At 50.5% G+C, this 27,955-nt stretch overlaps 1 protein-coding gene across 16 annotated transcripts; it reads right to left on the reverse strand.

Moving 5' to 3' along the window:
* Positions 1-3: 3 nt before the first annotated feature.
* Positions 4-27,902, reverse strand: RHPN1 (rhophilin Rho GTPase binding protein 1). 16 transcript variants are annotated; one of them, XM_086876673.1, is made up of 16 exons: positions 27,804-27,902; positions 26,719-26,852; positions 18,448-18,563; positions 14,313-14,441; positions 12,087-12,180; positions 11,731-11,808; positions 10,643-10,767; positions 10,092-10,258; positions 9,484-9,671; positions 9,215-9,371; positions 7,018-7,137; positions 5,032-5,226; positions 4,713-4,789; positions 3,832-3,978; positions 2,362-2,520; positions 4-2,272 (listed from the first exon to the last, which is right to left on the reverse strand). In XM_086876673.1, the coding sequence occupies exons 2-16, from the start codon at positions 26,806-26,808 to the stop codon at positions 2,075-2,077; spliced, it is 2,040 nt and encodes a 679-aa protein (XP_086732799.1). In that variant the 5' UTR covers positions 26,809-26,852; positions 27,804-27,902; the 3' UTR covers positions 4-2,074. The 16 variants fall into 16 exon arrangements, with proteins under 16 accessions (XP_086732799.1, XP_086732845.1, XP_086732861.1 ...); XM_086876719.1 differs by having other exon boundaries at positions 12,087-12,162; positions 18,448-18,566; XM_086876735.1 differs by having other exon boundaries at positions 12,087-12,162; positions 27,700-27,807.
* Positions 27,903-27,955: the final 53 nt, after the last annotated feature.

The raw sequence follows: 27,955 nt of genomic DNA on the forward strand, positions 1-27,955 counted from the left end.
GGATTTGAATCAGTGCTTTTTAATCCATAAAAGGTGAGAATCCATGTACAAATTAAAAAAACAAAAACAAAACAAACCCAACATAAAACCCTGGAATTAGGAAAATCATCCCAATCCCACAAAACACAACCCCTTGGCCAACGCTGGGGTTGGGCGATGTGGGCGGAACGCGACGGCTTCTCCCAGATAAATCCCTCTCCAGCTCGGAGACGTCCACGGTGGCATCCCACATTTTTAGGCTGGTGGGAAGACACTGCCAGGATGTTTTAAGGGCAAGGTGGCCTTTTCGGTGACCCCACCCCCTCCTTTCCTTCCCGCTCCCACGCCAAGCAGCTGGGAAGATGACGTGGGAAGCCTGGCTGCTACAGATGGCCCCGTGCTGGAAGGCGGATCCGGAATCCGGTGTGGTGATGCCTCAGGCTTTGGAGAGGCCTCTTGGCCAACAGCAGAGCTAAAAACCTCTCCCTGAGCTCACAAAACCCCAGGATGGGTTGGCTTGGATGGGATTCTGAAAGCCCATCCTCTTCCACCCCCTGCCATGGGACAAGTTCCACTATCCCAGGTTGCTCCACCCCTGTCCAACCTGCCTTTTTTTCTGGAAGTTTTCCATAAATAAAATCAGGGTTAAGAGCTTGGAAAATGGACAAGGAGCCACTAGAAGAAGTGACAATCCCAGGGGACACTCTGGCCATAAGATCCCACTGCTCCTTTAAACCACCCTTAAAAATTTCCTTAAAAAGTACAAAAATACATCCTCTTCCACCCCCTGCCATGGGACAAGTTCCACTATCACAGGTTGCTCCACCCCTCTCCAACCTGGCTTTTTTCCTGGATGTTTTCCTTAAATAAAATCAGGGTTAAGAGCTTGGAAAATGGACAAGGAGCCACTAGAAGAAGTCACAATCCCAGGGGACACTCTGGCCACAAGATCCCATTGCTCCTTTAAACCACCCATAAAAATTTCCATATAAAGTACAAAAATACAATCCATTCCCTCCCAAGGGAATTTTCTCCCTCCCAGGATCATCCAAGCCCCGAAGACCAGACAGCTCCTCAGCCTTCAGGAAAAATAACGCACCAGGCAGAAACAGGAGGGAGGAAATTTTGCCAATCTGTTTTGTGGATCCGGAGTCTCCCAGCGTTTCCAGGACAATTACCAAGATGCCTGGATCCATCAGGCCAGCCCAGGAATGCTGACAGCAGTGTTAGGGAATTAGCAACATGTGCAAGATCCAACGGTAGCACAAATTTAGGAGTTTAATAATCTGGAGGAGATATCTTCCTGGAATTTTAATCTCCTCCCAGGAAAAATAAACCCCCCCCCCCCCCCAGGCTCTTAGCTATTAATCTCCTCACAGAATATTGAGGGCAATCCACATCTCCTGATTATAAAAGCCAGACAACAACTGCACGTTAAGTCCTTCCCTTTTCTTCCAAAGAATCCGGCTGGGCAGCTTGGCTGGATTTTCTGAGCTGAGCTGGGGGTTCATTCCCAAAAAAAAAACCACCCCAAAAGCACTAAAAAAAGGTCAAACCATCCTATTTTGTTGGGATAGTCCCAGCTGGGAGATGCTGCCTGGGTTGGACCCTGTGATGGGATCACCACAAGTCATCGATGCCCGGTGCTGTCCCCTCTCCCAAAAAAAGGGGAGTCTGGAAGGATTCAGCTGAAGGATTCAGTTCCTCCAACAGCTGTTGGAGAGCAGTTCCATCTTGTACCTCACAGAGAAAGCCCAGGAGATGCTACAGAAGGTGACACTTTTGCTTTAATGGCTGGGGCTGCCTTTGGCCAAGCAGAAGACACAAACCAGGCCCTGCTTTAGCACAGCTCCCCCCGACCCCCTTGAGAGCAAAAAAAAAAATAATCCCGAAAATAACAATAAACCCAAGTTTCCCCCCACACTGAGGGGATCCTTGGACGCAGGAGCTGGGAGGTGGAGGAGCCTCGCTCACCTCTCGGCACGGATCCGACCTGTGGCGCATTCCCAGGGCTGGGAGTCCTCACAGCCCAGCCAGGCTTGGGAAGCTTCCCGGGCAGCCAGTCCTGGAGCTCAGGGAACACCACGGAGCATGGTCAGTACATGGCCTCGTTGTCCCCCACGCTGGTGAAGGGGACGCCGCTGTAGGTGCTCTTCTTGCTCCTCTTGCTCTTCTTGCTCCACACCAGGAGCGTGCTGGCGCTCTTGCTGTTCATCAGGCTCTTCCTGCTGTTCTCCTTGTTGCTCTTCAGCACCCCGGATCCCGAGGACATCACTGCTGCCTTCCTGTCCACCTGCTTGGGAAAGGTGGAGAGGGGAATGAAGCCAGGGCAGCACCCAGAGCTCCAAGGAGTTCTGTGGTTTCCTGTGGGATGGGACTTACGGCTTTGGGACATTCTGAGCCCTGCAGGGTGATGACTCCAATGTCCACCCCCTCCTTCCCGGTGCTCTTCAGCAGCTGGACGACCTCAGCGTGCTTGGACCACTTGCAGTCCTTGCCATTCACGGAGATGATGTAGTCCCCCTCCTTCAGCCCGGCTTCCTGCAGGGAATGAGGGAAAATGTGCATGGATCATCAGAGAATCTTGGAATGGTTTGGAAGGGACCTTCATGATCATCCAATCTCACCAGGGACATCTTCCACTATCCCATGTTGCTTCTTGGACAATTCCAGGGATGGGGCAGCCACAGCTTCTCTGGGCAACCTCTGCCAGGGCCTCACCACCCTCAGAGGGAAGAATTTCTTCCCAAGACCCATCTAACCCTGCCCTCTGGCATTAGGAAGCCATTCTCCCTCATCCTGGCACTCCATCCCTTGCCACAAGTCCCTCTCCAGCTCTCCTGGACCCCTTTAGGCACTGGATGGGGCTCTGAGCTCTCCCTGGAGCCTTCTCTTCTCCGGGCTGAGGAGAAGACACAACTCTGCTCCAGGTATCTGGTCCACATCCCAATCTCTGGGGGAGATCCCAAAGAGGGATGTGATCCTGCTGCTAAGGAGAGAGCTGTTCCAGAGATGCTAGGATCTGGATGGATGGGTTTGGTGAAGAATGGCCACAGCTCCTTGGAAGGCCTGCACAACCCTGACTTTGAGTTAGCGTGAGTCCTTGGCACAATATTGTACCAAAGATGTCAAGAAAACTAAGTGTTAATAAGAAAATGAAGAATAGATGAGAATTTAGGATGAGAAATCTGCAAAATGTATCTTGTGAAGTTTGTCAGGATGTGAATTCTGCAGAATGTATCTTATATAACCGCTTCATGTATTTTATAAGTTCCACTAAAAAGTATCTTTATAGAGCTCGGGTGTTATGAGCTGGACCAATAGAAATGTAGAAGTTAACGCGTGAAAAACAGCAATTATCCAATCATAATAAAATACAGATTGCATGTTACCTTTCCAAAATACTATAAAAATGTAGCTGAGACTGTAATAAAATGGAACAAGCAGCTAACTCATATTGAGTGGTCCCTTGATTCCCAAACCCGTCTCCTACATGGGTTGGTACTGAGGACATCCCACCAGGGATCTCCAGCATCTTCTGATGGAAAACAAAGCTGCCTCTGCTTTTTGGATGTGACATCTTGTTCCAGCCATTGTCACATCCCAATATGAGGGACAAGGGAGCTGGATGGGCTTCCAGCAGTTAAAAGCTGAGCAAAATTCCATGTTTTTCTCCTTAGCTATTTCCTAAAAATTAATCATTTCATGACGCCCACCTGCAAACCCCAGCCTGAGCTCCAGCAGGGATGAGTCTCCTCCTGAACTGTTTTAAGACCTAAAGACACCTGGAATCCCGCCAGGCAGCTCCCTTCTGGCATTCCCATGGGAACAGAAAGAAATTGGGATACTCACAGCAGCACAGCCCCCCGGGATCACCCCGGCAATGAGGACGGGGGAGTCTCCTCGCAGGGTGAATCCAAAGCCGTTCTCTCCTCTCATCAGGTGGACTCTCCGAGCCGGATACCACTTGTTCTTGGCTGAGAACACGGAGAGGGGGCCCTGGGATGAGGCAGAAACATGGAAAGCACCTTTTCAACTCCCTGGAATTGTGCAGCCTTGTAAAAAGCCCAGTTCCAGGGATGGGGAGGGGGCAGAGGAAGAAATCCTGTCTTTTGCAGGATAAACAATCCCAGCATCCAAGAAGAAATGATGGGGGTTGAGGCTGTCCGGATCTGGGGGGTGCCACCAGGGGTTGGTCCAAGAGCAGGGTGGTGGGACAGGTCACCACTTCAGGGTCCCTTTTCCCCAGTTCTTTCCTCTTTTTCCCACTTTTCCATCCCCACAGGAGCAGGATGTTCCTGCCTGCCCTGGGGCTGAGATGCACAAGCTCTCCCTGGGGTACTCAGGGGCTGACCCCACCTCAGATCCCACCACCGTCCTGAATCCCAGTCTGGGCTCCCCAGGAACCCAAAAACTTAAAGAGGGCAGGGATAAAGCACTAGTGGGATTTTTCTGGTGCCTCCTGACACCAAAACCTTTCTTCCCAAGGGTCCCGTGGGAAAAGCCCACCCAAAATCCCTGTGCCTTCTCCCCTGTCACCGGAGGAGCTTTGTGACCCATTTAGGTGTCAGAGGCAGATCCCAGCCCTCCTCCTGCTGCTCCTCCTTGGAAAACCGCTGGAGAGAGGGAGAGGAGGCTGCGGGAGGAAGGAATCCAGGCAAGCAGAGCATGCAGGGGAGGAGGAGGAGACGGCTGCTCCCTCGGGATATTCCCATTCCTGGAGCCGTACGTACCAGCCTGTGGAAGAGGTCGGTCACCTTCACCTGGGAGAAGTTGGGGGATTTGATTTCGGGTTTCTGGTGCGTTTTGGCTGATGGGAGAGAGAGAGAAGCACAGACAGGGGGTGACCTCAGGCAGCTGGGGCAGCTGTTGCCATCCCAAAGATGAACAGTGTGACCCCTTAAGAGCCAGGACCTAAAATCCTGGAATAGTTTGGATTGGAACTCAGAGATCATCCAGTCCAACCCCCCTCCACAGCAGAACTCCCTGTGGAGTCTTCCCACCCACAAACCCCCTCCCCACCCCACAATCCCAAAAAAAAGCCCCACTCACGATGGATGTCTGGAGCCTCTCCCGTCTCAAAGAAATCCTCCTCGTGGTCGATCTCGGAATATTTGCTCAGGGAGCGTTTATGGGCAAAAGACAGGACCTCCTGCAGGATATCCATCTTCCTTAGGATCTTGCACAATCCATGGATCCTCATGGCTTCCTCGTGCTTCATGATGGCTTTTTTGAGGTGAGCTTTGCCTGTGAGGGAGCAGAGGGAGCTGAGCCCGACGGAGCAGCAGCTCCGGCGACGTTCCCGCTCGGCTGCCCACGGATTTCAGGAGCGGTGCCACCACCCCGCTGTGACTCAGGGACAGCCCAGTCACGTTCCCAGCCCTAAATGGGGTCGGTCCCAGCCGATGGAGGGCTGGGAAGGGACCTTGAAGGGTGACCTACTTCGTTCCCCTGACGCCGGAGCTGGCAGATGTTCCTGAAAAACCACCCCCGACGTCCCTCCTCACGCTTAACCTCAATCTCCTGAGCAAATTAACTTCTCTCCATCGCCTCGGATCCCTTGGGAATGGGAACACGGAGAACAACCCAGCCCCTGTCCTCCTTGGGAAGGTGCAACACAACCCTGTTTTCTAGGCTAAGCTTTTCCTTGTCCTGCAGGTCCTGCTCTCCATCCTCCGCTCTCTGCTCCCTCTCCAACGTGTTCCCACCCCCGGGAAATGGAAGTGGTCGGGAAAGGGGAGCTGAAATTCCAGTGACCCACGGATATCAACGCCAAAGCATCTCCTCCGTGGGAAACCGCAACCAAGGCAGCCGTATCCAAGGCTAAACTCCCAGAAAAGCTCTCTCCGCGTGTCTCATGGAAACACGTGTGCCTGTGGCATTTCATGCTCAGGACACACGGTGGCAACAGAATCCAGGGAGATGATGTCTGCTCCACACTCCCGGAATCCACAGCCAGAGGAATGCTTTGGGGTTGGATGGAAAGCAGAGAGGAGACTCCCCCCTCTGAGGATTTTTATCAAATCTATAAAATGTGGAATGGTGGGGAATATTAATTAGAATAATAATTAATAATAATAGAACCATAGAATGGTTTGGGTTGGAAAGGACCTTAAAACTAATCTCATTACAACCCCATTCCAAAGGGGAACACCTTCCACTATCTCAGGTTGCTCCAAGCCCTGTCCAACCTCATTTTGGACACCTCCAGGAATGGAGATCCACAACATCTCCGAGTTTTTCCATTCCTGTAAACCAAATCCAAGCTGAGCTTGGTTTCTGCACATCTATTTTTCACCAGGAATGTTGAACAGAGCCTGTTTCCCCCAGGAAAATCAGGCAGAGCTGGAAAAGCTGATGCGAACCACAACTGAGGGTGTTGGGGTGGTGTCACCATAAAACACTCGGATTTTGGGGTTTATTTGGAGGTTTCAAGTGAAATCCGGCTGAGCATCCTGAAGGACCTTGCTGAGGCCAAACTCCTTCCTGGTGGGATCTGCCTCCTTCCACACGTGCACAAGGAGGGAAAAGAGCTCCTGGGGGAGGCAACACCCCAAATTCCGAGTGCTGAGTTTGCTCTTGATGCAGCCCCTTTGAGGACGGGCTGCCAAAACAGGACTTGAGCTGAATAAGCACTCCCTGTTCTTTCCCTGGAGCTGAAATTCCGCATGGGAAGAAGTTCTTGTCTCCCAAGAATTCACTGCAGCTGAAAAAGCCACCCCCTGAGCATCTGCTGCGTCTTGTTTTCCAGCCAAGTCAGCCCAAACCAAGGAGCTTCCAAGAGCTCCATGTCCCTATGGATTTCTCTGTAGCATTGGGTGATGCTACCTGGCTCAGAACACCTGGAATTTTTCCTGTCAGAGCTGGACAGGTTGGGACAAGCACCACGAGTTGGTCCTCACACCCTCAAGGGGACTGTGATGCCTTCCTGCTTCTCAGGAGAAATTTCCTGAGAAATTCCTCTTTGCGTGGAGAGACCCCCCCCTAAAATCTCATTGTTTGTGGGAATCGTGAAGGGATCCAGAAATTTGTGCTCACCCAGCTTCCTCCGCTCCTCGGGATCATGCAGCAGGACACGAAGTGATGGCCCCTCTGGCATGGTGACGTGGAATTGCAGGAAAGCCTTCTCCTGCTCCAGCAGCTCGGCATCCGAGGGAGCTGCGGGAAGGAAATGGATGGGGATGGGATTAGGGAGAGGGCAGGGCCACCCAGCCCCCCGTGGCAGTGGGGACATGGGGACCAGGATGCCACATCCACATTCAGGTGACCCTGGCAGCACCTTCCTGTCATCCAACCACAGCCTGCAAGGAATCATGGATGGGCACAGGGATGATCCCAGACAGGGATGCACCAGGATCTGAAGTTAAGGGCAGGATTTGTCCTGAACACATCCCTTTTTTTCCTCTTTCCTGCCTTCCTCTGCTCCAATGAGGAAGCAGGATTGGGAACAGAGAGCCCTGGGATTTCCCCACCTGGAGGACACGAAGACAAATGAGACAACAAAATCTGGCAATCATGGAATGGGTTAGGTTGGATGGCACCTTCAACACCATCCAATTCCAGCCCCTTTCCATGGACAGGGACACTTCCATGTGGCTGTGCCATCCATCCTGGTCCAGGACACTTCCAGGGATGGGGCAGCCACAGCTTCTCTGGGAATTCCATTCCAGGCCCTCACCACCTTCACAGGGAAAAATTTCTTCCCAATATCCCATCTATCCCTGACCTCTGGCAGTGGAAAGCCATTCCCTGTGTCCTGTCCCTCCATCCCTTATCCAAAAATCCCTCTCCAGTTCTCCAGGAGCTCCTTTAGGCACTGGAAGAGGCTTTGAGGTCTCCCTGGAGCCTTTTCTCCAGCCCACAGCGCAACCAAGGCAAAACAGAGCATTCCATGGAAAAACAGAGATGGATCCAGATCTTCCATGCTCTCCAAACCCCACACTAGGCTCTTTAAATGCTCTTTTTCAGCCCAAATTGTTCCTAATTCTCTTTGGCTCACTCAGGGTTGCACAGCACCCTCTTTCCCTGGACACAGAGTGGGATAAGAAAAGCCCCAGAATATTCCAGGGAGTTTTGCTGCTCCAAACAGAGGATCCCAAAGCCTGGTGAGCACAGGGATCCAGAGGGTTGGGAACTGGCAGCTCCAGGGCTGGCTCCCCCCGTGCCAGCTCCTGCCATGTCAGCATCCCTGAGGGATCGAACTGCAGCGTAAGGAATTTATTCCCAGCTGGTTATGGAAGCAAAATATTTGTTATTCCAACAGGGGAGAGGTGGGAGCAGGAACAGGAGATCCCAACAGCGGGGAAAAAAATTCCCTAAGTGGGCATTTCCTGCAGTTTTCTGCTTCCCTCAGTGCCTGAGGACACCAAAAATTTTAGGGAGGTTTGCCCTGCCCCTTGGAACCCCATGGAATCCCATCTCCATCATCATCCTCTCCTGTGTGGACCTTTAAGCCCTTCCAGCTCCACATTATCCCACTCTCTCCCATCTCCTTGCTCAATCCAGCTTCTGCAACGCCCACATGGCGCAAGGAAGATTTTGGGCAGGCTCTGGAGCAGGGGAGGGTGTGAGGACAGTCTGGCAGCCACTGGTGTCACTGTCTCAGCACCGGTTTTGGAAGCCAGCCCTCAAAAAGCTTCTCAGCCACCCACCAGGTGACACCAAAGGTCACCAGGGGCATCTGCTGCCTACCCCCGGCTCCTCTGCTCCATCCCAAAATTGCTCCCAGGGTGTCGCTGGTGGCACAGATGGAGATCAAGGGTCACATCTTGAAGTCACGCTCCAAGTGACTCCATGGAACCATGTGTACCTTGCTGCCACCACCCTGAGATTCCTGGGACATCCATCCACGAGGCTGGAAAGTTAAATCCAATTTTTGGGTTTATTTTTGAAGCCCTTGGCTGGCCCAACAGAAAAAGTGACCCAAAGGATGTTGGGCTGAGGTCAGCAGGCAGGTGACCCTTATCTCCCCACCCAGCCCCAAAGGGGACAGCAGGTGACATCCCTCCAGCAGCTTTTTCCGCCCCTTCTTTGGATTTTTCCCTGTGGAAACCAGAAATATGGGAAAATCTGCTTTGGGGATGAACTGCCGAGTCCATAAAGAAGATCCACAGCTCAGATCATCCCAGAAACTTCGGGTGTTGTATCCATAACCTCTTTTTATGGGAATCTGTCCCCAAAACCCAGGAATAATGTGGAATTAGTACTTGGATGAGCAGAAGCTCTGCACACTCACCGGGGCAGTCGCAGAGGGCGATGGCAGCGAAATAATGGGAGAGGGCTTTGAAATGCTCTGACTTGACATGGACCATGGTGGTCCAGGAGAAGGGAACGTAATCCTTGACGTGTGGCTGGCTCATGGTCTGGTGCACCAGGGAATAAGCATCTTCCACCTGGGAAGAGATGGGATGTCCCTCAGGATACGGTGACAGCAGGCTGTGCTTTCCTGGTAGGTTTTGCCGACCAGAAAATCCCACCAAATCCTCCCCTTCCCAAAGTCCTCACCTTTGCTGCCTCCTGAGCCAGCTGCAGGCGGGCCAGGAAGTCATTCTGGGCACGCAGCAAGGTCATCTTCTCAAAGACACACTCCTGGACCTGGGCCACCATCAGCCTCACCAGCATGGTCAGGGAGGCTGCGCTCATGTCCAGGCTGGGAGCATTGGAGAAGTTTTCCTTCAAGTAGTTAAAGGCACCTGGAAGAGGGAAAAGCTGGAAGTTACCAGGCTTGTGAGGAAGAGAATCAGGCAGGTTTCCCTCCAAGAACATCAAACATCTCACCATCAGTGGTGGCTAAGAAGATCTGAGGTCCAACCCCTGCCATCTAAACCATCCTTGTGCCCAATTTTTTCTCCAAAGCCCTGACTGCTCCCAGTTCCAGGTTCTGTTTTTCCCATGGGGAGATGGATCAGCATCTCTCCTCTCCACAGCTGGGACATCCTTTTGGGTGGCTGCTGGATCATCCCAACTCCCCAACCCATACACCCAATGTGGAGCCAACTCGTGCTCTATTTGTGATCCTACGGCTGCTCCCACCCCTTCCTGCACTTCTGTGGACCATTTCCACCTCTGGGAAAAGCTTCCTGGGAAGAGGAGGAAGAGGGGAAGCCACTTACCAGCTGCCTTCTGGAAGGCATCGATGGCCTGGTTGAGGCCGGGCAGGGAGGCGCGGTCCTGCCGCGCTCCGATCTGGGTGTGCAGCGCTCCCAGGTTGAAGAGGACACTTCCCTTCTCGAAGGCCAGAGCCCTCTGGTGGGATGGGACCCCCGTCAGGGAGTCATACCTGGAGAAGGGAAGAGCCGACAGCTGCCCATCCCCTGGTCACGGACCCCCAAAGTGTCCCTGTCATGGGCCACAAAAATTGTCCTCACTCATGGGAAGGGGGTTGGAACGGGATGATCCTGAAGGTCCTTTCCAACCTAAACCTCTCCATGGATGCAGGAGGAGCCTGATGGGTTTTCGGTGCTCAGGTAGGGTCACAGGCAGCATTCCCATCATGGTACATCCCATGGGATTTGTGTTTCCCTCTCCCTCCCCAAACAAACCCACCCGAGGCAACGGCAAATCCAGGTCCTGGTGTCCCACCGGCCCCCGCAGAGATTCCACCGTGGAAATTTGGATCCTGACTCCCTCCCCACCCAGGTGGGATAGGGAAAGCTGCACCCACCAGTGGAAGAAGATTCCCAAGGTTTTGGTGGGAGGGAAGAACCGGCTGTCGAGGAAGTAGAGCTGGTTGTAATATTCCATCAGGAGCTCCAATCCGGCCTCGTTGCGGCTCGGGGTGCGCATGGCCTGCCGGAATGGGAGAGGAGACAAGGATGGGAAAAGAGGAGGAAGCTCCCTGGGACAGGCTGAGAGCCCTCAGAGAATGACTGAGAGCTGGGAATGTTCACCTGGAGAAGGGAAGGATCCAGGGAAACCTCAGAACCCCTTTCTGTCCCTAAAGGGTCTCCAGGAGAGCTGGAGAGGGACTTGGGACAAGGGATGGAGGGACAGGACACAGGGAATGGCTTCCCACTGCCAGAGGGCAGGGATAGATGGGATATTGGGAAGGAATTCTTCCCTGTGAGGGTGGTGAGGGCCTGGAATGGAATTCTCAGAGAAGCTGTGGCTGCCCCTGGATCCCTGGAAGTGTCCAAGGACAGGTTGGATGGGACTTGGAGCAACCTGGGATAGTGGAAGGTGTCCCAGCCCATGGAAGGGGATGGATGATCTTTAAGAGCCTTTCCAACCCAAACCATTCCACGATTCTGAGGTTCATCCATGGGGAAAGTTTGGGTGCTGGGACACCCAAATGTAGAAGCAGCAGCCTGGGAATTGTGCTGGGAAAAGTCATGGAAATTCTGATTTTATAAATCCTAGGGAATAAACAGGATTTTTTTCCCCCTCCTTTCCCAGACTACTTTAAATTCCCTCTTCTCCAAGGCCTGCCTGGAGAGAGAGAAGTTGTTCAGCCTTGCTAGGGGTGAATTAATATTCATAAAAAATGATTGCAGTATAAACTTTATTGCTGCTCTTTTGTAGGTCAGCAGGACATTGAGGACAGGGAAAACGAACAATTCCTGAATAATCTGTAATATTTTGGAACCTAAAAACCAAGTCCAAGGTGCTCTGACATGGGAATGCTGCACCCTGAAATACAAGGATAAATATGGAATTTGGAGAAAGGATGAGGGAACCCCCACAAAGGAAATGTGGCATCTTCAAGGAGTGATCCTGGACAAGCCAAACTTTGGAAGCCAAGGGACACCAAACCTGTCGCAGCTCCATGAACTCCTTGATTTCCTTTTCAAACAGGACTCCCTCCTCTCCATAGTGTTCACTGATGAAATCCTGGATTGAGAAAAAGGAGAAAATCCCCATTTTTATGATTTAAAGGGATGTTTCTGGCAATTCTGTGCAAGAATTTTCCACTTCTGCCCACAAGGAAGACTCCACTAAGCGATGATCTTCTCCCTTTCCTGCTCTCCAGCATCTCCAGACCTTCATCTCCCACTTTCCCATGTTTTAAGTTCAGTTTCTCTCCATGAATTTATTTTTTGGCAACTTTTCCAAACCCGAAAATGAATTTCAGCTGCTTCAGCACCCATCAGTGAAACCCCAAAGCTCACCTTGAGCGGTACCAGCAAATCCAGCTCCTTGGTCTCCTTCAGTCCCAGAGGGATCATGGGAACACTGATGGATTCACTGGAAGAAGACAAGAACCTGTTTGGTGGTTGGATTAAAAATCTTGGATGGATCCTGCGGGTCGGAGATTAAAAGGAAGCAGCTCCTTGCCCTGGGCTTGTGCCATCAAGAGACTCCACGTGGAAAAATGCTCTTCCCAGAAAGATTTGGGAATGGCAACATAAGAGGGGAGGTACAAAAAAACCCCAAAAAACCCAAATCATCTTATTTTTCCAGCTCCTGCTTTTCAGAGGAATCCTGGATGTTGGGTGGGCAAGGCAGGATCAAGCCCTCACCAACACAACAGCCCCCTCTCATTATCCCCCCAAACTGCTGATAACTTGTTAATTAATCATTAATTGGGAAGGAAAACAGGCAAAGGAAGTTATGAAAACAAGGACAGCAAGGCAGGGAATTTACACCCACATTTTCCTTGGAACAAACAGCTCCAGGAGCTATAATTAGTGCAGAAAGCCATTACTGCTCATTCCCTAATGAGAATTCCACTGGAATCCAACGCCTGGAATAAACAAAGAGGCTTTTGTTTGGCCTGGGCATGGTTTTGGGTTGTTGTTGCTGCTCCTGATTTCTTTTCAAACCAGGGCAAGCAAGTGGCAGATTGGGAAAACTGAGCATCCCTGATAGGGAATTGTGCCTGGGAAAGCACATGGATGGACACAGATATGTGGAATCGTGGAATGGTTTGGGTTGGAAGGGGCTTTAAAGATCATCCATTTTCATCCACTGACATGGGCTGGGACACCTTATCCAGGGACCAGGCTGCTCCAAACCCCATCCAACCTGGCCTTGGACACTTCCAGGGATCCAGGGGCAGCCACAGCTTCTCTGGGAATTCCAGGGCCTCAACACCCTCACAGCCAAGAATTCCTTCCCAATATCCCATCTGTCCCTGCCCTCTGGCAGTGGGAAGCCATTCCCTGTGTCCTGTCCCTCCATCCCTTGTCCCAAGTCCCTCTCCAGCTCTCCTGGAGCCCCTTCAGGCACTGGAAAGGGCTCTGAGGTTTCTCTGGATTCTTCCCTTCTCCAGGCTGGACATTCCCAGCTCTCCCAGCCTGGTTCCAGAGCAGAGGAGCTCCAGCCCTTGGAGCATCTCCATGGCCTCCTCTGGATCCACTCCAGCAGTTCCACATCCTCCTGATGTCAGAGCTCAGAGCTGGACGCAGAATTCCAGCTGGGATCTCACCTGAGCAGGGCAGAGGGGCAGAATTCCCATTTTCCTGCTGCCTATGCTGTGCAATGAGCCTGGGACAGGGGGGATTTCTGGGATGTGACTGCACATGGATGAGGCATTTCCAGCTTTTCATCCACCAACGCTCCCAAATCCTTTCTCCTCAGGGCTGCTCTCCATCCCTTCACCCCCAGCCTGGATTTGTGCTTGGAATTGCCCCGGCCCAGGTTGCAGGATGTTGCACTTGGCTTTGCTGAACTGAGTGACTTCATCTGGAATTTATCCAGATCCCTCTGGATCCCATCCCATCCCTCAGCCATGTTACCCACACAACACCTCATGTTGCCATCCAACACCATTCACCTCCAGAAAGGAAAAGGAGGGGAAAAAAATTCCCAGTATCCCAGAATAGTTTAGGCTGGAAAAGCCCTCCAAGATCGTTGAGTTCAAGCTGTGACTGATCCCACCCAGCCCAGAGCACCGAGTGCCACATCCAGGCATTCCAGGGACACTTCCAGACATGGTGATTCCCATCACCAAAACATGCTGTTGGGAAGAGCTCTGGTGGGATTGTCGGGAAAGGGGGAAGGTCCAAGGGAAGATGGTTCTTTCTTCCCTATTTCTGCTGCTTTGGGACATCAGTGTCCAAAGGATGCTCCATCTATCCCAGAACATCCCAGTATCCCCGAGGAAAAGCTGTTTTTTCTCTCCTTGCAGCTCTAGAAGGGAACTACTGACATTCCTGGGATGAAATTTTTCCAGGAATTCTGGCCCATGCCCAAAATTCTCCTCTATCCTCCAGCCACCACCGCCTGGTCCCTGACCATGGAAAGGTCTGGGTTGGAAGGGAACCTCTGAGGGTCAAACCAGCCATGGGACAGGGCAGGGCAGACAAGGCGAGGGCAGCCTTGCTCCCAGAAAAATTCCACCACAGCGGGAAAAATGAAATCCCAAGGGAACAGGCTGCTCTCCCCAGACCCACCTGTCGTTCTGATACACGTCCATGCTGCTGTTGAGCTCCTCCAGCTCTTCCTTCAGGAGCTGAAGGTTGGAGTTCACATAGCTCAGCTCCAGAGCCACCGTTTCCTTCACCTTGTGGTTGCTGGTGGCCCTGAAAGAAACCAATGGATCAATTTTCCCGCTTTTTATCCACGAATTTATTTCTTCCACTCCAGACTCAGTTATCCAGCGGTGCAATCCACGGGCATCGAGCCCACCCTTCCCACAGGATTGCTCCAAGCCTCATCCAAACTGGACCTGGACACTTCCAGGAATGGGAGAGCAACAGCTTCTCTGGGAATTCTGTTCCAGGGCATCACAACCCTCACAGGGATTAATTTCTTCCCAATATCCCATCTATCCCTGCCCTCTGGCAGTGGGAAGCCATTCCCTATGTCCTGTCCCTCCATCCCTTATCCCAAGTCCCTCTCCAGCTCTCCTGGAGAGACTGGAGAGGCACTGGAAGGAGCTCTGAGGTCTCCCTGGAGCCTTCTCTTTTCCAGGCTGGACATTCCCAGCTCTCCCAGCCTTTCAGGATTAGAGAAGTCTGAACACCCAGAGAGAGGCTGAGCCCAGGCAAAACTGCAGTGCTGCATCCAGGAATTCCTCATCCAGAGCCACCTTTCCCTTGCCCATTCCCACTCCACCTCCAGTGCAGCTTCAGCTTGGCTGTGACCAATCCAGGCTCTCCCCCATCCCAAATAAACAGTGGGATTTGAGGAGGAAAAGCCTCATTTTGGGGTGCAAAGAATCCTTGTGGAAAAATAAAGGATTTGTGAGCTCCTGCCCTCCCTTCCCTGCTCCCAGCAGGAGCTGTAAACACCAGGGATTGATTCCAGCTGTTCCCAGCAGGACAAGCTCCCAGGCTGATTATTCCCTGCTTATCTCCTGCAAAGGAAAGCAGGGAGAGATAACCCAGGGCTGAAAGGGGCTCTGGCTGCTGAACCACGCTGGGATCCAGGGAAAACAGCACATGGAAAAGCTCTGCTCCACCAGGAAACTGCTCCCCTCCAGCTTTTCCAGAGTATTGACTTTGACATGGATTTTTTTATGGATTGAATCCTTTTGAGTCCTGCCATGCCCTGGTTCGGGGCAGCAGAAGGAGCTCCAGGGTTTTCCTTTGAAATTCTGGTGGTTCAGAGTCTCCTCCTGCCTCCCCTTTGCCAGGATTTTCCAAGAGCAAGGAATTTTTTGATTCTGAACAAACCAAGCCAAACCGCAGCACATCCAAAGATCCCCATGGCTGCTTCCACTGAAAAATCCTTCAGCATTCCTGCAATTCCCCAGGCAGCATCATCCTGTGTTTCCCTATAAACCAGTATTTAATTCCTATTTATCCCCCACACATCCCAACACCTCCAGGACACTGTCAGTCTGATTTTCATCCCATATGGATTAAGGACAGTTTTCCTTCCTTGTTCCCAGCCTCCAACAATTTCTTTGGCTCTCAGCAGGCCCCTGATTATTTTCCAGGTGTCTTAGCACAGTTTCCAGGAGGATCTGCTCCGTGCTTTTACCAGGAATGTGTTACCAAGTAAAGGTTTTCCTGGGATACTTGCAAGTGCCACATGCAGCAAATAATCCTGGAATGGGTTGGGTTGGAAAGGACCTTCAAAATCATGGAATTCCACCATTCTGCCACAGCCAGGGACACTTTCCATTATCCCAGGGCACTCCAAGCCCTGTTCAACCTGGGCTTGGACAATTCCAGGGATCCAGGGGCAGCCACAGCTTCTCTGGGAATTCCATTCCAGAGCCTCACCACCCTCCCAGGGAAGAATTCCTTCCCAATATCCCATCTATCCCTGCCCTATTCCAGTTTAAAGTCATTCCCTGTGTCCCGTCCCTCCATCCCTTGTCCCAAGTCCCTCTCCAGCTCTCCTGGAGCCCCTTCAGGCACTGGAAGAGGCTCTGAGGTTTTCCTGGATCCTTCCCTTCTCCAAGCTGGACATTCCCAGCTCTCCCAGCCTGGCTCCAGCCCTTGGAGCATCTCTGTGGCCTCCTCTGGATCAGCTCCACGTCCTTCTGCAGTTGGAGCCCAGAGCTGGATGCAGAATTCCAGGTGGGATCTCACCTGAGCAGGGAAGAGGGGCAGAATTCCTGCTGCCACACTATCCCCAGGACACAGGGAACTTCTGGGATTTATTCTGTGATTTATTTTGTGCTTTATTTTTCTGTCTTTCCAAAAACCTGGACATTTTTATCTCCCCCATTCCTCCACTCACTCCCAGTGTTTGGACAAGGAAGGAAAAGAAAAATTTGCTCTTCCCATTTATTTACGCAGCAAACAAATACACAGAGCAAACACCACATGGATTTGTCTTTTTCCAACACCCCATTCCTGACAGCTTTTCCAGGAAAAGACATGGAAAGGCTGAACGGGATTATTTTTTTTTCCAAGCATTGGGTTAGTTTGTTTTTAAATTTAAAGGCAAAAATCCCAGCAAATTCAGCTCCAAACTGCCCCAGGCTGGACAATCCACAGCTTTTTCCCATCAGCACCAGGCTAAAGATCCAAAGGAATTTTATCCATGCACCACAAATCTTTAATTTTGAAGCAATAACCTTTAGACTTGCAACATAATCCCCCCCCCTCCTCCTCCATCCTTTAATTTCAAGCTTGATTATTCCTTTTTCTACCCCCCCAGATTTCCCAAGTTTCATAAGCCTGGAGCACCGGAATGCCAAGAAATCAACTTTATTAGTCAGCTGGATTTGTGGGAGGGAGGGAAGGAGGGAGGGAAGAGTGGCTGCTCCAAAGGACGCCCAGAGTGCTGAGCCAGCTGAAAAAGAGCCCCCTCAGTGCGTTTCACTGATAATTAAGATGTGTTTTGCATCCTGTTTTTCCTCACTCCCCCTTCCCACAGCTCCAATTCCAACCAGGACCAGGCTGGTTTCTGCTGAGCCAGCACATTTCCCTCTTTTTTTTTCTTTTTTTTTTCTTTTTTAAAATATAACATAGGAGAGGCAGAAGTTGGGATTCCTTGGCTTTTTTTTTTCCCCTTAATTAAATCAGACACAGCAGCGTGGATGGAGCAGAGGGATCTCATTCCCCCAGAAAACACCATTTTTTTTTATGGATCAACCATTATCCCATTTTTCCAGGCGCAACAGGAGCACTCTACTGTTAAATCATTCTAGTTCCAAAGCATTTGGATTATTCCAAAGAATAATTTTATTTTATCTGGGATAGAAACAATAAAAAAGTAGGTAAAATATTGCCAAAAAAATTGTATTTTAAGGCAGATTTACGGATTTTTTTTATATTCATGACCTGCCTAGCCTGGAATGTGCTCCAAAATATTAAGGAAAAATGAAATAAACACAAAAGACGCTAAAAAAAAATTGTCCTTGGGATAAAACCCCTGTGGATCTGGCACTTGATGACAAGTGGTGGCCCTGGCAGTGCTGGAGGAATGGCTGGATTCAATCCTGAAGGGATTTTTGAACCTATTCATGATTCTAAAGCTGGATTTCATGGAACAGTTTGAGGTGGAGCCTCAGAAACCTCCAGTTCCACCCCCTGCCTTGGGCAGGGACTTTTCCTTACCCCAGGTTGCTCCAAGCCTCATTCAGACTGGACTTGGACATTTCCAGGGATCCAGAGGCAGCCACAGCTTCTCTGGGAAACCTGTGCCAGGGCCTCACAACCCTCCCAGGGGAGAATTCCTTCCCAATATCCCATCTATCCCTGCCCTCTGGCAGTGGGAAGCCATTCCCTGTGTCCTGTCCCTCCATCCCTTGTTCCAAGTCCCTTTCCAGCTCTCCTGAGCCCCTTTGGGGACAGGAAGGGGCTCCAAGTCTCCCCAGACCCTTCCCTTCTCCAGGCTGAACATTCCCAGCTCCCATCCTGGTTCCAGAGCAGAGGGGCTCCAGCCCTTGGAACATCTGGACTCACTCCAACAGCTACACATCCATTGGATCCACTTCCTGGGTTTTCAGGCTGGAGCTCTGCATTCCAAGCCCAACCTCAGCCAGGAATTCATTCCCATTACCCCATCTGCTCCCATCCTACTTTCTAACAACCTACCACCAGCTGAATCTTGGATATCAAGACTCTGTTCCTGTCTCCAACCAAATTCCAGAGCCAGGGGGATGCTCAGGGCATCAGGACTCACCGGAAGAGGTTTTCTGCTCCTGCTCTCATCCTCATTTCCTTGTTGATCTGTTGGTTGATCCGGGCCCGGCGGTGCTGGAGTTTGCTCCGCTGGGTCTGGGCAAAGGGGTCACAGCCCTGCTGAGAGATAAGGGCAGGGTCTCATCCCATATCCACGTTTTGGGATTCAAGGAATCCATCAATTCCATAAATTGTGCACTTCCAGAGCCCAGAGTCACAGAATGCTTTAGGTTGGAACAGAGTTTAAAGATCATGGAATTCCATCCCTTGCCATGGGCAGGGACAGCTTCCTCTATCCCAGGTTGCTCCAATCTGGCCTTGGACAATTCCAGGGATACAGGGGCAGCCACAGCTTCTCTGGGAATTTCATTCCAGAGCCTCACCACCCTCCCAGACAAGAATTCCTTCCCAATAACTCATCTAACCATACCCTATTCTAGTTTAAAGCCATTCCCTGTGTCCTGTCCCTCCATCCCTTGTCCCAAGTCCCTCTCCAGCTCTTCTGGATCCCCTTCAAGCACTGGAAGGAGCTCTGAGGTTTTCCTGGATTCTTCTCTTCTCCAGGCTGGACATTCCCAGCTCTCCCAGCCTGGCTGCAGAGCAGAGGGGCTCCAGCCATTGGAGCATCTCCATGGCCTCCTCGGGATCCACTCAAGCAGCTCCACGTCCTTCTGTAGTTGGAGCCCAGAACTGGATGCAGAATTCCAGGTGGGATCTCACCTGAGTGGGGCAGAGGGGCAGAATTCCCCTTTTCCTGCTGCCCACACTTTGGGATGAACCCAGGATACTGGGAATTTCTGGGATATGAGCAACAGGTCACGCTGAGTTTCTCATCCCTCAGATCTTCCTCTGCCCTAGGAATAACCATTTTATTCCCCAATCCCACGTGCTGCCAACAGGGATTCCATTCCCTGAGCTCTTCCCAAACTCAGCCCTGAACAGGAATTCCACAACCCCTTCCCAGGCTCTGGACATGAGCCAAGATCCAGGGGGGCTGGACATGAGGTCAGTATGACCCCAAAGCTTGGGAAGAAATGTGATCCCAAGGCCATCTCCGGGATATGGAGCACAGGGAGTCAGGAGTTCACGGAGCCGCAGGAACGAGGGGCACATGGCACTAAATTGATTCCATCCTTTCCGCGGCTCCGGCTCGGAATTCCTGCCGACAAGGAAAACACGTTGAATTCCCGCCTTCAGGAAATAGCAGCCACCAAATTTCCCTCTGGCTCACGGGGTTATTATGGGATGCCTCAGGGAATGGGGCTGCCACAAGGAGTGTCCCCCAATCCAGGGCCATAAAAGCTCTGCCCAGGTGGGGAAGATTCCCACTGCGCAACGGAAGATTTAGAGGCACGGAATGAGCCTCTGGAAGAGCCCTGGATTAAAAAAAATATCCCTGGTTGGGAAGGCACAAAGCTGGGAAGTTTAAGAGCATGGAATGTTCTGAGCCTGCAAAGCATGGGAAGATTCCAAAATCATGGAATGGTTTGGGCTGGAAGGGATCTAAGAATCATCTCATTCCAACCCCTGCCCTGGCACAGGTTTCCCAGAGAAGTTGTGGATGCCCCTGGAAGTATTCCAGGCCAGGCTGGATGGGGTTGGGAGCAACCTGGGATAGTGAGAGGTGTCCCTGCCCATGGAATGAGAGGATCTTTAATGCCCCTTCCAACACAAAGCATTCCATAATTCCATGGAATGCTTGATCACCTCTCAAAAGCGGAAAATTTTGCATTTCCATGGACTTCAGCTTCCTTAAAATTAATTCCTCGCATCTGAAGTCCACCGAGCGCTGCTTCCTTTGGGAAAGGGTCTGGGATTAACATTGGGATTTTCACATAAGGGAAAGATCTGAGCTCCTAATTGGTCTCTCGGAGACTGAGGAATCAGAGTGACTCCAGCTGGTCCATAAATCTGTGGGATTAATGCTTTACAGTGATCTGTGAATTTGATGATAAGAACAAGCTGGAAGCATAAGACCCCAGTTATTCTGGAAAAGCAGTGGGATTTGAGGAAAACACCCCAAAAGTTGCACAAATCTTTGGTCTGAAACACTCAGGAGAAAACAGAGGAAAGCTGGATCCAGAATTGTCACCTCTGGATTTGTTCTGGGGAAAATCCACCCATCCTGTTGTCTTCCTAGAAAAAAAAATTAAAACCTTGGAATCAGAAAAAAAAAGGGTAAAGGATAAGGAAATCGAGCCAAGAAGTAAAGAGAAGGTGTTCATTAAAATTTCAAGGTTTAATTTCAAATTTTCATCTCAGAGATGAGATGTCTGAGAGCTTGACAGATGCAGAGACAACCATATGCAAATATATGCAAATGAGACCATTCCAGGCTCCCCCTCTGTGTCTCCACAGCCACAGAAATCCATGCAAAGCTCAATAGGTGGGAAGTTTCTCTTCTCTGACTTCAGCTCTTCCTTCAAATTCCAACAGCCTGGAGTCCTTTCCACCCCTGGCAAAGGTTTGTTTGGAAGCAGCCAGAGGATTTTAAGGGAATTTTTTGGGGGAAAGGGAGTGAAAACCACCCGGAGACGCAGGGAAAAGGCCTGGGAAGAGCAGGTGGGATGATGGAAAAGGCACAAGTAGAAGGATTATCCAAACCCAAAATAAAGATCGTTGTCTGGAGGGAAGGCACCTGTAACGAAGGAAGGAAAGGAGTGGGATGCAAAAGACACTGGGATGGCGCCACAAGATATTCCAAGAGGGTTAAAAACTCTTCCCTGTGGGAGCCATGAAAGGATTTAGCAAATTGATTAGACTTCTCGTGCTGGGAAGGGCTAAAGCTGTTTGTGGAGCTTTTTTCCCTGGCTTCTCCATCAGATTTAATGGGATAAATTCTCAATCCCTATCCAGGCTCCTAAGCCAGCAGCAAAAAGGTGCTGGAAAACAGGAACGCCTGATATAAACCCAAAGCCTTGTGAGGTTAAGTCAGGAATTCAGGATCAAGGATTTCCTGTGATCTCCACACATTGTGTTTTCCTCAACATTTATGAGGCTGGCAAAGTGCAGGAATATGGGATTGCTGCACATCTTCCCTCAAGAGGCTCTGCCTTGATCCCAAAAAATCATCCCTGGCTTGCATAGATCAATAGAAACATCATTCCATGAGGAACAACCAAGCCTCATCTGCAGGAGTTCCTGGAGCATCACAGATATGCTGTAATCCCACAAATCTTGGAGCAAGAAGGAAATTTGGCTCCAGGAAAGCATAAACCCAAATATAATATAAAATATATTTATATAAATATAATATATATTATATGTTATATATTAAATAATAATATAATATCGTATTATTAATAATAATTACATTAATAAATAATTAAATAATAATGAATTATATAATATATATATGTTTAAATATAAATCATTAAATCCAAATATAAATGAGGAAAATAAGGAGTCAAGCGAAGAGCATTCCACCTTCCAACAGTTCAAAGGATCCCAAAGCTTTTCCTGTCAGAGCTCCAAGTGAAAACTAAAAACCCCGGAATGAGTTTCCAGGGATTTAAATGTAACTTACATAAAGAGGAAGAAAAAAATCCCACCAAAATCCCACTGTTAGGTTCCAAAAGGGATTTTCCTCACTGAATTCTTCTTTGCTCAAGCTCCTGAGGTCACCCCTGTAAGGTCAGAAGAAAGAGGGGCTCTTTCATCTGGGCTTTGGGGTGCACCTGGGGACACCTGGAAAAGGGAATTTGAGGGTTTAAGAAGTGGCTCTGGAGATAATCAGACCATTCCTTCCTGGTTTAAAGGTTTTAAAGTAATAACAAGCACAGAACTCTTCTATAAGGTGTGGAGGAGCCATGGAACAGCAGCGTTTGTTTGTACACAGGGAATGATGGATCAGAAATGCATGAAAATGAGTGAGGTGTGGCCAGTCCTGATGTTTATCACCTGTGACAAAGCAGGATTAGAGTCAGGAATTGGACTCTGTGATCCCAATGAGTCCATTCCTACCCATATCCTATGATTTCATTGGAAAAAGGCTCTTTAGGCCCAAAAAAGTCAGAGGAAATCCCTCTGTGTTCCACCCTCACATGCAAGTGACAATGGAAGCAAAAATCCTCATCCAGGCTCTCCTCATGAGGATAAAAAGATTCCTTGAGATACTTTCCAGAGGGAATCAAGACGAACAGCTCCCCTTTGAGGGACATCAAGGATTCTCCAACCTTATCTTTGCAGGGAATGTTTGGAATGACTCAAGGGCGTTTTTCACTTCCAGCCACCTCTCCCACTTCCAGAGGGCCCATCCAGGGTTATGAATCCTTAGGGAATGTTTGCTCAGGGTGGACTTTGAACTTCCCAGCCCCAGGAGATGAAGCCTTGGGTGACTCCTGGGTGACAGCCACACCCTGAGAGTGATTTGTGACCTCAGTGACAAAAACAAGGCGGCAGCCTCCCTGTTTTCCAGCACCAGGGAGAAACTGAATCACCTGGAGGAAGAGGAGGAAGGCTGTAAATCCAAAGGGTAATTCCATGACAAAGGGATTCTTTCTGCTCCTTTGTGGCTGGAAGCAACAGAGGAAAAGCAAAACTGAACGGTATTAAGTGAAACGTGGGAAGGGGAAATGGGATCCTTGGAAGTGCTGTTGAAGTTTCAAGGAAGAGAGGAATGGAGATGCAGATCCAGTTCCTGAAGAACTGGCACAGATCAGGAGTGTGCTGGTAAAATCCAGGCATGGATCTCTCCAGAGAAATGAGGATTGGGCTAGTAACTGGGAGTTATAGCCCCAGCAGGATTTGCAGGAAAAGCTCCTGGAGATACTGGGAGAACCTGGCTGGATCCCAGAAGCTGCTCCACAGCTCAGCTGCCCAAGACTGGACCAAGCTGGGCCGTGCCCAAAACCAGTTTTGGCCACAAAGGAGTCACCATCAGGATTTCTCCCAAGCAGGGAAGCCAGGGAATGCTCAGAAAGAAACTGAGGAAGATTAATTTGCATGGAGACTCGAGACATGTGGGAAGAAGAGTCATCAGCTGGTGCTGAGCTCAGCTCCACAGCCAACCCCACCTCCAGGGAGACACCTTCCCATTCCCAAGGACATGGAATGAAAGAAAGCAGGACTCCAGCCAGTCAGGATCACTGCCATGGGTGTGGGCAAACACACAGAGACCCTTTCATGCCAGGCAAAGGGATATTGAAGGGATGACAGAATTGTAGAATGGTTTGTGCTGGAAGAGACCTTCAAAACTACAGAATTCCACCCCCTGCCATGGGCTGGGACACCTTCTACTATCCCAGGTTGCTCCAAGCCCCATCCAGTTGGGCCTTAGACACGTCCAGGGATGGGAGCAGTCAAAACTTCTCTGGGAATTCCAGTCCAAGGCCTCACCGCCCTCCCAGAAAATAATTCCTTTGCAGTATCCCATCTAATCTCACCCTACTCTAGTTTAAAGCCGTTCCCTGTGTCCTGTCCCTCCATCCCTTGTCCCAAGTCCCTCTCCAGCTCTCCTGGAGCCCCTTTAGGCACTGGGCAAAGGGGTCACAGCCCTGCTGAGAGATAAGGGCAGGGTCTCATCCCAAATCCACGTTTTGGGATTCAAGGCAATCTGCCAATTCCATAAATTGTGCACTTCCAGAGCCCAGAGTCACAGAATGCTTTAGGTTGGAACAGAGTTTAGAGATCATGGAATTCCATCCCTTGCCATGGGCAGGGACAGCTTCCTCTATCCCAGGTTGCTCCAATCTGGCCTTGGACAATTCCAGGGATCCAGGGGCAGCCACAGCTTCTCTGGGAATTTCATTCCAGAGCCTCACCACCATCACAGACAAGAATTCCTTCCCAATAACTCATCTAACCGTACCCTATCCCCTATTTAAAGCCATTCCCTGAGTCCTGTCCCTCCATACCTTGTCCCAAGCCCCTCTCCAGCTCTCCTGGTGCTTCTTCAGGCACTGGAAGGAGCTCTGAGGTCTCCCTGGATCCTTGGCTTCTTCAGGCTGGACATCCCCAGCTCCCCCAGCCTGGCTCCAGAGCAGAGGGGTTCCAGCCCTTGGAACATCTCTGTGGCTGCTTCTGGACTTGCTCCAGATCCTTCTGCTGTTGGACCTCAGGGCTGGACCACAATCCATGATCTCAACCCCATCCATTGGACTCTGTGGTCTGCGGCTCCAACCTTAACCCCATAAATTTCTCCCACCAAACACCAACAACGTCTCCCACTCCAAAAAAAAAAAATAAAAATACCCAAAACATCAGGGATTTATTTCCATGCCCTCTTAGCAGCACCAGCATTTCCTAACACAAGAGTTTTCCCTCCTAACAGGAAGTTTCCAAGAGCACATATGATCCAGCAGCTGGAAAGCCTGCAACAGGATAACTCTGAGCACCTGTTTTCATTCCAAAACCACACCGGTCTTTAAAGCATTTTCACAGAGCCAGAGCTGTCAGCTGGAATTTTTATTCCTCTTTGGAATCCACAAGTTTTTGAGTCAGGCCAGCACAGTAGAACTGGCCAAGTGACCCTGCTTTATCCACATTATCCTGTGGGACAGAGAGGAAAACAAAAGCCAGGGAATCACTGCACACACAAAAACAAGCTTGGAAATTCTCCTTTTTTTTTCCCAGGGTTATCCAGAATTTCCTTCCTTTTTCCCAGCCAGAAGCATTTCAGAAATTAATTTTGGCTGTTATAAGACAAGCGGGAAGTGACAAGAAGTGGGTTTTTACTCCCTGAAAAATCTATTTATATAGGAAATTCCCTATCATGGAATTAATCTCATGGAGCACCCTGGCTCCAAGCTGGGTTTCTGTGGGAGACAGGAGCAGTTAAAACCTCTAAAACCTTTTATTGAGAATATGGTTACATCACAGAGCCTTTGAACAAATGAGGGGAGGATTAAGGTTTTAAATTTCCCAAGTGGCCTCACTGGTGGTTCATACAGTCAGCAAGAGGAAGGAAAAAATAAACCCAGGGGTGGGAATAAAAAATCTGGGGGATTGGGGATTTTAAACAGCACAAACTGCAGCTAAAAATTGAATTTTAGGAGGGTGAAAGTGCCCTGAGGAGGTGGGGAAGGCACAGTCAGGACAAGGCGCTAGCAGGGAACAGGTGATTTAAGTCTTCACTCCTAGGACAGAAAACTTGGCAAAAAAAAGGATTAAAAGTAACTTTTTCAGCAGCATTCAGGATCCCCTGCAAGGGAGAAAATATGGATCCACACTCCTGATGTCAGGGTGATAAAAACAGCAGGAAAAAGGTTGTATTGATAACTTCTTTTAAATAACAACAAAAATAAAATAATAGAGCTGATCAGGTGTTCTGCTGCTTTAATTAAAAAATAATCATATTATGACAGAGGCTGCTGATGCCCTGCCCAGTTGTCCCTCCAAAGCATGACAATATTTTCCATGTTTTTCTTTGTGCTCCAGACCGAAAGAGAAAAAATTGGGGAAAAAAAATTCCCAAATCTCTCATGTTAATCTTCCCTCACGAGCAGCACCTGCTCTTTGGACAAGGCCCCGAGTTAAACCCCGACCTGGTTTAAGGTTGCAACCTCTTGAGCTGCAGCCCAGGCTCAAGTGACTCCAGATCAGATTGTTCCAGGGGGAAAAAAAAATCCCTTCCAGAGCTTGGCTTTCTTGGTTATTCGGGATTTATTTTAGGGGCGTTTTGGGACTTTTTGCAAGAAGAGCTCAGATTATGCAGTGAACTCGCTGCTGGTTCAGCCCATTAGATCTCAAAGGACAGAAGTATATAGGAAAAATGCTTAAATAGACCCAAAAATGAATGTTTTCCACGTTTTCTTGCTCCCTAAAACCTCTTTGACTCCAAGAAATCAGGAGCCTGAGGACAATTCCCACTGATTCCATCCTACTTGTTCCTAATTAAACAACGATACCGGCAGAGCAGTCAGCCCCGTCTCTCCCGCACATCCCGACTTTCCTTGGGAGCAGATCCAAAGGAAATAAAACTCCTCAGGAAGCACCACCTTGCCCAGCACCTGTGGGAGCGAGGGGCCAGACAGGGAACACCAGGCTGGATCAGCTTCCCGCCGGCAAGAAGGAGGAAAAAAAGCCAAAATATCGGTGAATTAGGTGGAAAGCAGGCTCAGGGGAGGCTTGGGGATGGAGCCAACAGAAGAGAGGGGATTTGGGAGTGGAGTTTTAGGGAGCTGGGAGTTGTTTAGGGCTGTTTATGGGGTAGTGACAACATTTCCACCCCTAGCAGGGCTAGATGTCCCCGTGCCCCCATCCATGGGGACAGCCAGCCATCCCTATGGATGGGACAGGGATACGGGGCCAGCCCATCCCATCCCATCCTCACCTTCCGTGTGCTGCCGCTCTTCAGGCCGTGTAGGAGGACAAGGCCACCGTCCCTGTCCCCATCCGGGCTCTCCTCCTCGGGGGGCATCATCTCCAGGGATGCCACATCCACAGGCTGGGAATGGGGGGCTGGAGCTGGGGGGCTCCTGCTTGAGCTCGCAGCGGGGTTTGGGGGCTCAGTGACCCCTCCTTTAATCCCACAGGGGTCCAGATCCCAGGCCTGTCCTAAGTGGGGGTTTAAACCCCCCCTCCTCAAACCCTTCTCTGTTCTGTCGCAAAGCCCCCTGCACTCAACATCTGGCCAGATGTGAGCCCACAGCTTCCCCCCTAGCAGAAATAATTTAGGTGAAAGAGGGGACACAAACCCCACAGACCCCCTTTGTAAAGCTACCCCGGGTAGGGGGATGTTAAATCCCACCAGACCATAAACGGGGGATGTTTAAACCCCCAAAAACCCGCTTGGAAAAGCTATTCTAGATCAGGGAAAAGGGAGTTTAACCCCCCAAACTCCCCTGGCAGAGATACCCCAAATAAGGGGGTGTTTAAACCCCTACAAACTCTCTTTACAAGAGTTACTCCAAATGGGATGGGGGTGTTTAAACAGAGGGATTCGGGATGGGGAGGGAGTCAAACCCTCTGAAAACCCCTTTACAGGGCTACCCCAAATTGGGGGGGAACCCCCCCAAACTCTCTTTGCAGAACTATCCCAAAACGGGGAGGAAGGAAGTTTAAACCCTTCCAAAACCCCTTTTCAGTGCTATCCCAAATACAGGGAGTTTAAACCCACCTTGTACGGCGGCCCCAGAAGGGGCGGGAGGTTAAACCCCCCCTCCCCTCGCAGCGTAAAACGCCCCCAAAATCCCCCTCCTAGAGACACTCCAGCCAAGGGGACCCCCCCGAGCTGCCTTCCAGAGCCGAACCCCGCCGACCGACAACCCCACCCCGAGGTGCCCCGGGACCCTCCGGCCGTGTCCCCGCTCACCCCCGGCGCCCCCTCAGGCCCCTCCAGCCCCAGAGCGATCGCGGCGGCTCCGCCGAGCGCGGGGCATAAGCAGGGCGGAGGGGCGGGGTTTAGCCGCAACCAACCAATAAGAGAGCGTTGCAGCGTTGACGGACAACAATTCTGCCCAATAGAAGCGCGAGATTGGGAGAGGCGGCCGGGGGAGGAGCGGAGGGTCCGTTGCCTGTGGCAACGGTGGGAATTAGAACGCGGGTGACGTAACTAAGGGGCGGGGCTA

The sequence above is a fragment of the Cyanistes caeruleus genome, chromosome 1 (assembly GCF_971803275.1).
Source record: "Cyanistes caeruleus chromosome 1, bCyaCae1.hap1.1, whole genome shotgun sequence".
Taxonomy (NCBI): Eukaryota; Metazoa; Chordata; class Aves; order Passeriformes; family Paridae; genus Cyanistes; species Cyanistes caeruleus.